At 36.5% G+C, this 10991-nt stretch overlaps 1 protein-coding gene across 1 annotated transcript; it reads left to right on the plus strand.

Annotated features, from left to right (window-relative positions):
• Positions 1 to 9156: 9156 nt before the first annotated feature.
• On the plus strand, positions 9157 to 10261 carry LOC142382985 (immediate early response gene 5-like protein). Its single transcript, XM_075469109.1, has one exon. It carries the CDS (start codon positions 9320 to 9322, stop codon positions 10196 to 10198), a length of 879 nt encoding a protein of 292 aa, XP_075325224.1. The 5' UTR covers positions 9157 to 9319; the 3' UTR covers positions 10199 to 10261.
• Positions 10262 to 10991: the final 730 nt, after the last annotated feature.

Below are 10991 nucleotides of genomic sequence, written 5' to 3' on the forward strand. Positions count from 1 at the left end.
CTGTCAAGTTTACTGTACATTCTTTTTCTTTTTTTTCTTTTTCAATAAAATATCAGACTTTTCTTTTAAAATGAAACATTTCCAAAAGCACAGTGTACTGTTACATGTTTACATTAACTTGAACTTAAATGTACAGCATGTATTGTCCCCAACCAGGCACATGTTCAACACTCCCAAAACAATTTTGCACAGGCAAAGTTAAAGCACATGATGGCAGTGCTTAAGCAGGAAAGTGCACTAGTGAAACTTTACTTACTGCCTTTAGAAACTGGAGTCCTGCCATGAGCTCTGGGTTTCCCCTAATTCTGTGAGTACTGAGAATATTTCATGTTGGACACCCTTGAACTCCCTTTCCTGTTTTCCTGCCTGAGCATGTCGCACTGAAGCATGCCATTCTGTCTGTACAGGTGATCTTACGTACAGGATATGGAAACTCTGAATGTGCTGTGTGTGGGAGGGGAGGGGAGGGGGGGGGCAGTTGGGGTTGGGGAAAATGGGGAGGGGATGTTAGGGGGATTGAAACAGGATATGTTGGGAATAACACAAAGCACAAAAAGTGTCACATGATCTGAAGCAAAGGGCTGATTTATTTGGCTTCAGAAAGAATCTGTTGCATGTGGTTTGGAGGAGAGAATGTTTTCCTTCTTTGCTCTCAGTGTGCTCAGACACAACACATGGAAACATTTTCTGAGAGGCCATGGGTCTGTGAAAAAAAACCTCCAGACGTTTTATTTCTTCTCCCTTTTCATTGCCTTTTTTTTCTCTCAAACTGATTGAATTACATACATCTGCTCACCACATGTAGAAATATATCACTAATGAATATTTGTGATGTATTCAATATCTTGTGATCTGCAATTATTAGATATTTTAATAGTTTATTTTGGTAACCATCAACTATTGGGGTTGTGCACCAAGTATTGCTCTCATCATTAATTCCATGCAGTTGTGGCTAAGATATATCATTGAACATCCTATTTACAGGCTCGATTTCAGTCCGTAATAAATACACTTCCACTCATATGAGACAGTTGCATGTCTGCTTCATTGTCTGCCATAAATATGCTGGAAGGGTTTGTTAAATATTGATAACGCCAATTTTCTGCCTCCCCCTTACCCCACACAGTCTCCCTCCATCATCACCACACACACAAGCACGTATCCATGCAAACACACACACATTCCAAACCCCTCCTTCTTTCTCTTCTTCTATCTCGCGGTTATTTCACCCTCACCATAACCTTGCTTATGCATATTGCATATGTAAATAAAGCACCCCGCCTCTGAAGTAATTGTGTGCATCTTCTACAGAGCTGCATATCTCAGCTATGGGTTTAAGAAGAAGGACTAGCATATTGCAAGTGCAATCTTACACCTCAATGTCATAGGTATTTTTACTAAAAAAGGTGTTGGTAAATGGGCTGACTCTATTTTCCAGTATTTTCCTCCTTTTCCAGTCAAATTATCACAGTGTTACCGTACTATAAAAAATTTTTCAGGATAAACATTGATGTGTAAATATAGTTGATGAGATGTCGGCACGGCTCGGCAGCAATGTATGGCTTGATAAACTGTCATCTTCCATATTCAATTTATTTTAGCTCAAAAGCTCAGTAATTTAACTAAATTATCAGATACATTCACTGTTCTTGTCAAATTAGCAGTGGTATTTTTACATGTCATTACAAAACTCAAGATGGGAATGGTTGGAGGAAAATAAGATATGAAAAAAAAAGATAAGGCCAATGGTGAAGGACAACTATATAATGTCATTATTCTGGAAGAATTTGATGGTCTCGGTCCCCATGAACCCTAAAATGCCTCAAAGTTGGGTGAAGTTTTCTCTTTGTTATGTGTTTGGGTCATATGAGGTTAAAAAAATCTTTGTAAATAAAGCCTTTGTTCACTATAGAGTTTATTCAATTTATTCATCAGTACGATGCTGCAGAAAAGCCACTGTAACTCTGTAAAGCTAATTTCACAGCCATCTTTCAATAAACTGTTGTCTGGATAAGATATACAGTGTATAAATGTATAGGAGTTAACTATTGTATAGGACTGTGGATGATTGGATGAAAGTTAATGAATCACAAAATCTGCATCAAGCAAATAGATGATGTCAGAACTAAAACATATAAAGATGACTGTTGGAAGAAAACAAGCACATTTCCACAATCATTGATGATGTGGAGTTAATATCAGGTAAAGGACCAGACGAAATGGCAGTGATTACCTCCACAGTAGATGTACTGGTGTGCATTGAAATTTGATACACTTTCCTCATTCCAATCAAAAAGAGGTTTGGTGATGCTGAGGTCATTTTTTAGGATGATATGTCAACTCATTGACTTCAGTTCAATTAAATTCTGTTCAATAATATTCATTAATCCCGAAAGAGAAATCATATAACTGTACTAAAAATATATATTTCTTAAAGATGTACTGTTGTTATATGTAGATAACAAAATTAAATAAAAATCAGCACATTTAGAAAGTTAAAGTGTAGCAGAGGGAGGTGTGGTGGAAATCTTCAGAGATTGCCATGAATGGATTGGGGAGTTGTTTTTGTAGCTTAGCAACAACTTGGCTGATAATGTCATCCACAGCATCAACAGGTACCACAGGTGTGCTCTCAATAGAAAATATGGACAGGAACACAGCAACAGTTTTACAACTGGGGTACAGAGACATGTTCAGGATGACGTAATCTGTTGTTAACAAGTACTTTGATCCCTCCTACTTTAATCTTACCTCTCTGTCAGCAGTCTTTGTCTGCCCATATAGTCTTAAAGCTGAGTAGAAAGTTGGTGAGAGCTGTTCCTGCAGCCATAGTTTGGTGGAAAAAAATATTGCCTTTTTAGTACTGGTTCTGCATCATTGTCACCACTCTAAACTCTATTTTATGTGTTAGTAATCTCACACTTCCCAAAGGGTTCAAACTTCCTCCTCCTTTTTGTTCCTGCTCTGCATCCGAGACGTCTCCTCTTCAACTCGTCTGGATTTTCAGTCCTAATCCAGGCATTACTTAAGCTTTGGAAAGCTCAATCAGACGCTCCCACATGCAAACAACTTTCCTGTTGCTATGGCTATGTATGATAACAGATGTGAAAAAAGTTCCAGAGTTATCAGCAGAAATCATTACAGCAGTACAGCATCAACATTGAAAAACATTTTTTAAAATCTGTGTTTTCAAACAAAAAAAAATAATTGCTCATTAGAAAATCTCAAGACAATGCAAAGAAAGACACAACATGTCATGAGCTACTGCAGCAGGCTGCCACCAGTGCGGCACCATTTTAGAATGATGGCCAGCTAACAGTCTGTATTATATAATTTATGGTATATGGTGCATATTGAAAAAAAATTAAGATCCATGACGAAGCTGTATCCTTCAAAGCTGATCTGTCAAATGATATACAAGAAAGTTGTCATAAAAACCAGAGGAGGTGCAACTCATGTGATTTATTTATTTTTCATCATGTGGTGGTTAGCACTGTCACCTCACAGCAAGAAGGTTCCTGTTTCGAATCTTGGCCAAAGCTTTTCTGTGTGAAGTTTGCATGGTCTCCTCATGCATGCATGGGTTCTTTCTGGGTAATTCAGCTTCCTCCAATGGTCCAAAAACAAGCATGTTAGGTTAACCGGTAGTTTCAAATTTACCCTTAGAGTGAGATGGTGTGCGCATTGTTGTTTGTTTAGTTTGTGTCAGTGCGACAGACGGGCACTATGTCCAGAGTCTACCTTGCCACTTGCTAGGTCACAACACTTAATTGGATTAAGGCAGCAGGTATATAAAAAATCGATTGATGGATTGTTCATGTTTCCACAACATTTTCCCCTTCTTAATCTGAAAAAATTATGGCTAATAGATAGAAGAATTCCATTTAATATGTTGAGGTATGTTTAATGAAGCCAGAATGTTAATCTGCTAAATACATTTGTTTCATGTCATGTAGTGATTTTTTTTTTTTTTTTAAATACAAAAAAAACAGCTTGATGAACATGGGCCGAGAGTTGTGGATCCATATTGTTCGCCATAGGTTGTTTAATGCAATACTGATACACAGTAATGCTTTATTACACTTACAGATATGTTTTTTTTATACCTAAGATGCCTCTGTTAACTTACTCTGTGGTATATACTGTTGCTTTCATTGTTGGAGTGTTTTGTGTGTTGTGTATTAAACTATAATGTATACAAGCTGGACAAAACATCGAGAAACTTACAGTTTTAAAATGCACCATCAATCAACATTTTCTTGACAACCAATGCAATTACAACAATTAACAACAAAAGAGAGATTTACTGCAGAACTGGTACATTTTTTTCTCTCCCTTTGAGATAATCAAGTTTCTGAACAAAGGAAACAGTTGGACAAAATAAGATTATATTGTTAAGGGGTCAATCTCACATGCAAAGTTTCCAGAGATGACTTCTGTCCTGAATCGGGGGCTGATAAATAAAACCGAATTAAATCTAATTCAACTGAATTGTGTAATGTGCATAGAGATTTTGTTTTACTCTCAGTTGTTCTCAAGAGAGATCAGGCTTTAAAGAAGTCAAATTGAGAGACATTAAACAAATGCAAAAAAATCGCTGGTTTATTCAACATTTTTCTTGATACCTTCATCCAAACTATGGTACTCAATTTATAAAACAGGATATTATCTATATTGCTGGAATTGCTTTCGATCAAAGCCAAAAAGGAGTCACAATATCCATGGTTTTGAGATAAAGAATCATGTTTCCACACTGTAAGAGTAAATAACTATGGATTACAGCTCTTTAACCCTTTCAGACCTAGTTATTGTGGTCCAAAAGACCTCAGCGTCATTGTTTGAAAACAATTCTCTAAAAACCTGATGACATTCTGAAAAACTTGACAGAATTTTTCCTGGTCATGTAAAAGTTTATTTCTCAGCCTCTGTGGGAGCTACCAATATATATATATATATATATATATATAGATGTATTAAACCTTCAGTTTCTATTGCAAATCATTGACTTTATTATAATGTTAATCAATATCAAAATGATAATAATAATAATTGTTCAGGTGTCTCAATAATGATTTGACCTGCATGTGATGTGGCATCAAAATGGAACAGTAAAAGCATGCAAGCCTCACTGCAGATCTGAAAGGGAGATACACACATATTTCATGTCTAGTCTCAGTTATCCAAATGTAGTTGAATAATTGATTCAAAATCTCTAAAGATACATTATTTCTTCATAAGTTAGGTGGTTAAAAAGTCTACGACTGATGACGTATTGCATTTCCATTGGAGGCTGTTGCTGTGAATTCACAACCTAAAGTCAAAGGTGCTCTCAATGAGAAACACACCATCGTTAGGCTTTCAAATCAAAATAAATATACCAGAAAGAATTCAGGAACATTATGATGGGACAAACCAGTTTCGTAAAGCTTAGAAAAAAAAAAGAAGAAAATAAAGAACAAGCTGATGAGCATGGCAACATAAAAGGGCCCGATACAGTTATGAAAAACAACATTGGTAGATGATCGCAGGGGAAGAAAAAAAAAACAGGAAAGAACCTTCACAGCATCGCACCCAGTGAAAAACACTCTCCAGGAGTTAGGTACATAATGAGCTCAGTCAAGCATAATGATAAGAAACTTAATAACAAATTTCATGAGAGCAAACTAAATTTTCAACACAAGGTACAAAGTGCAAATCATTCATAAGCCTAAAGAATAGAAAAGCTGGATGAGCCACAATCTGAAACATTCTGACTAGTTCTGGAACAGTTTTTTTTGACAAATGAATGACATATTAACATAATGCTTATGGAAAATAAACTATAAATATGTGTAGGCAGTGTGATGACATGGACATGGACATGTATGGTTTCCAGTGCCACTGGCTGATTAGTGATTCATGGTGATGTGACAGAAGACAGAAGCAACCCAATGAAGTCTAAAGTGTATACATCAATCAGCCATAACTTAATTACTATTGAGTACGTCATCCTCATGTTTCCAAAAGAGCTCTGACCAGTCATGGTGCTGATAAAGGACATCTGAGGGTATCCTCAAGTGTCTGGTACCAGGACATTAGCTATAAATCCTCTGGCACTCTATAGTTTCTGGGTTGGAGTGTTTATGGATTTGGCTAGCTTTCCACAGATGCCATCAGATTGGCATCTGGGCAATTTGGAGGCCAGGTGAACATGTCAGACTCTTTGTTGTTTTCTTTTAGCTCTTCCTGAACAGTTTTTGCAGAACCCACTGACCTGCTGAGGAGAAAAATTGTTGCCATATGGGTGGGTGACTTGGTCTGCAAAAGTGCTCAGGTAGGTTGTTGAGGTAGATAGCACCAGGATACAAGACTGACTGAACAGTACTTCACAGCACAAACAGATAATGGCCCAAAACATTCTGAGTGGTCCAGTCAGTCACTTGATCCCAACCCAGTCCAGCTGCATTTTAGTTTAAGACAAAACTAAAGGTACACAGACCTAAACATGAACGACTCAAGTTCACTGACGTAAAAGGCCCTGCTAATGATTACAGAGAATGAAATCTGTTCTCTGGTGATGTCCAAAAAGGTTTCAGACCTCAGGCAGTCATTGTCTGCAAAAAAGTCTGTACAATGTATTAAAACTGAACAGTTTATTTCAGATTATGTTAATTTGTCAAAGTACATATTAACCTCTGAAAAATTATCTCATATATCAAAGTTTGAATATTAAACTCTTTCTCCAATATGGATGTAATTACATTCAATAAAAAAAAGCTGACTACCCTTTAAAAATAAGGCCCATATTTATTATATCGCTGTGACTTGAATATGCTTTTTGGTCAATTTATGGTCATATTGTATCACACTCAGATATCCATAATACACCATTTAAAGAGAAACTATATAACTGTGTTATAACTGTAATAATTGTCAACATTGTATCAAGTGCAGAGTTTTATTCTCTAAAACTAACATGTAGTTCCCACTGGTGTATTTAGTTCTCTCTTGCCTTGATTCCACTTTGAATCTTATTCTACATAATACTATAATATATAAAAAGTTCTGTTACACAGCAATAATTTATATCTGTATTCATTCTAAACTATGGTCCTATTTACCTTTACTCTTATTGAATACAATGATCCATGGTCTCTGTTTTGTTAATTTATTGTTAGTTGATGATGATGAAATGGTTTAGTTTTGGAATACTGTATAAAAATATGAAAAAACTCATCAGTGAACTATAACAGCCACCAGCTTACAGTATCACCTAATATGGATTCGTAATTACATAGAACATAGAAAATATAGGGGGAAAAAAACAAAGAAATTGCAGCATGATTGAAATAAACACAGAGGAAATTTGACTGTAAAAACTACACAGGTGTCAAAGCATTCATGAATTAATTGGCAATAAAAATCTGTCAGAAAAAAACATTGGCGGTGCCAACAATTAAAAAAATAAATTAATTAAAAACTTAATGAACTACCGATAGTTCTAAGTATTTTACCATGATATTTGAGGGAATTACAGGTTATTGAAGTTTGTTTTCTTAAAAGTTTGATAAAGGTGTTAAACCCTTTTTTGTACAATAGTATAATTCATTTGACAACTCAGTTTAAACAAGTTTCTAAAAGACTTGAAGAAGGTGGACAGAATGTATATATTTACATGTAAGTATTAACATTTTGTCACATCAGTCCATGCAGCACCATTCTCACACTTAAAACACAACATCAATCTCTTCTATGCCATTTAAGCTAAATTCCCAGGGGAACACCTGTGTCACACTCCAATTTACAGAATTATCAGAGCGCGATAACCATTACAGTGGCTCTCCCCTGATTCACCTATTTGGCAGGAAATCAAAGTCCTATCCAGGTGTTTGGTATAATGTCAGCCATCTGTGTGTGTGTACATACAAACAGATGTAGGGCACAGATGACAGATAATCTCTCTACACAGAGCTTTTCCACACAGCTGAGTGTAGTGACAGTTATCAGAGGAAGTCCTAATACCATCACTGTCAATTTCAGACAGTCCATTCATAATTTACTGCATGTGTGCATGCTGATTGTCTGTGTATGTGGCAATATTTTAGTCACAGTTTAAGGCAACATTAGAGCTATAGTATAGTAAATAGTATAGTATAGTATAGTATAATATACTTTAGTATAGTTTAATATCATATAGTATAATATACTATACTATAGTATAGTATAGTATAGTATAGTATAGTATAGTTTAGTATCATATGGTATGGAATAAATAGAATCTTATGCTGTATAGATAATCATAGGTTTAGGGTTGTATAGTAGTCGAAAAAGAAGGATTTTGCCTCTTGAAGGTGCTGCATTCATTTACTCTAACCTTGCGTTAAGGAACTGTCAGGTAGAGGATTTTAGAGAGGGGAAAAAATGTTTACATTTCAAATCAAAGCTCCGAACTCAATATTCAAGTTGAACTTTTTTATCCTTTCATTTAATTTATGGATATGGAAATCTGTTTAAATATTATATTCTATTCCTCGGTTATATTTCATTCTACTCAGTTCTATTGCTCTGCTGTTATCATGATGTGAATGCTTACCACTTTATTTCATTTAGTTGTATTGCATTTTATTTATCATTCTATTACTTTTTGTTATATTTTATAACTAATCATTCTATTCTATTCTATTATGTTTATTAATTTCATGTTACCTTTTCATCTTTCAGTCATATATTTTCTATTCTTGTCCTGTTTTTTCTATCTTATCTCCCACCTTTTTTCTTGAAGGTAACTTCTGATGTCATATTAAAGAAAAATAAAGTTAATCCATCAGTTTTATTGCATTATTCTCCAACATTCACGTTAACATCTCTACAGACTATTCTGTTACTTTCTGTATTACTGTTCTTTTGAACTGTCTGTCAAATGTATTCCACTCGGTCCGTTTTCCATCTCTTCTGATATATTCTACCTGGTTCTATTCTCATAGACAAACACGTATTGTGATGTTTTGTAAGCACAGTTTTACAGAGATCAGAACACGTTTAGTGAAATGCAGCATGTCTGCTCTTACGTGCATTTTGAATAAGTAGTGGTGCTGCTAGTAGTGATATTTGCGTATAACAGAAGGACCACCTCCCTCCCATTGGACAATATCTACGTGAGGGCGTGGCAAGGAAAGATGAGAGTTGAAAATCCATGCCCTTACTGGGAAGACATGGAGCGCTATGGACACAGTCTACACGAGCCCAGTTGGTATCTCACCTAAAGACTTAAATATTTCTCCTACTGGAAAACCAACGATTTGAGAGACTTGAGAGGAAAGAAAGGGTGGCCCGGTTGAGGATGGAGTGTGCATTTGACGCACAGAACCTGATCTCCATTTCTTTGAGGAAAATCCAAAGCTCCAGGACGCAGAGAGGAGGCATCAAGCTCCACAAGAACTTACTGGTAACGTACGTTCTAAGAAACGCCAGGCAGTTTTATATGAGCAAAAACTTGTCGCAGACGCAGAGGACACCTCCGTATGAGGATGTTGCGACAGTCCGTGAAAGGCAAGAATATCTTGAACTGACTGGGAGCTTCACGGAGTTGTCTGATGACTTCTACTGCAACTTTACCGGGGTTGAGTCAGACACTTGGCACTGCGGAGCGCACCAGTGCAACGGGCAGCCTGCGGAGGTGGCGCACCAAGACGCATCTGCCTGCGCAATGGTTTCACCAAGTGACTCTGACCTCATGGTTTCGGAAGCCTGTTGGAGCTGTGCAGACAAATCATCCTGGGAGTTACCAATCCCAAACACACAAGCCAACCAAAAGACTGTCCTGGACTTGGACACTCATGTGGTGACGACTGTCACAAACGGATACTTCCTCTCAGACTGTTGCGCGCAGCCAAAACAGCCGCAGGGCGCGCAGTGCTACACCAGAAAGCGAAAGATAGACACAAGTTATTATATTGTTGATCCAGAGTTTTATGTACCAGACTTTGGGCCAGGGCCGTGTAAAAGGATGAGGACTGACGATGATTCACAGTCGGAGTCGGAGCAGTTGGACAGCACAAACATATCCAACCTGATCTCTGTGTTGGGTTCAGGTGGACTATCTGAGATTGTGAGTTGGCAGCAGACGGACCTTGAGCAAATATTCGCCACTCAAACAATTAGTTTGAAACACACACTGTTAACAGGCTGTGGTTGGACCAGAGCAATCGAAGCATTTTGATATGTATCATTGTTTTCTTTGTATCGTTTTATTTTGTTGCTTTCAAATAAACAGTGACACGACTGCAGTTCTCATTCTCTTCTGTTGTTGTAGAAGATTACTGAAATGTGGCTTCACGGGGCAACCATATCAATTTAAGATGACTTTTGCACATTGACTTTTCTCGTGTCAATTGAAATAATTTCTGGACATACTATAGATTAAGTGTATTTTTTGTAATTCATTTGGTATACTAGAGTCTGTCTTTGGTTCTTATATCCTGAGGAAATCAGCACTGTTTCTCCAGAAAGATGTTGGACGAGCACCATCATGTGGCCAGTAAAGATCTGCACAGAATCATGCACCAGCTCAACGCAGAATATCATTCTGTAAATATATTATTTAATATCAGGGCCTGCTTTGATAAATCAATAAAACTAACCTTACTGAAACAAACAAACAAACAACTGATGTAGGCTATTGGCTTTAAATTTCAACTTCTTCATGTAAGAAGTCAGCCTACATCACTATTTTCTTTTAAGTTTGTTTGAATTAGATAAATAGCCTACATTTTTAATGTTAACAGTGACCTAGAATTTTTTTTAATTTTTTATGACTTTACCATTTGGGGTCTTTTAAAAGATAAAGATAATGCAAAGATAAAGGTTTATTAGTGGTTTCATATTAATCATTGGAGTTCATTTCTTCAAAATAAAGAATATGCTAATAGAATGGGAGGCGTTTTTGTTGAAACATTTCGTATTATATCCCTTTTCAACCTGTAGTCTCACATGTACCAAACTCCACTTTGAAA

This window comes from Odontesthes bonariensis, chromosome 6, assembly GCF_027942865.1.
Source record: "Odontesthes bonariensis isolate fOdoBon6 chromosome 6, fOdoBon6.hap1, whole genome shotgun sequence".
Classification (NCBI taxonomy): domain Eukaryota; kingdom Metazoa; phylum Chordata; class Actinopteri; order Atheriniformes; family Atherinopsidae; genus Odontesthes; species Odontesthes bonariensis.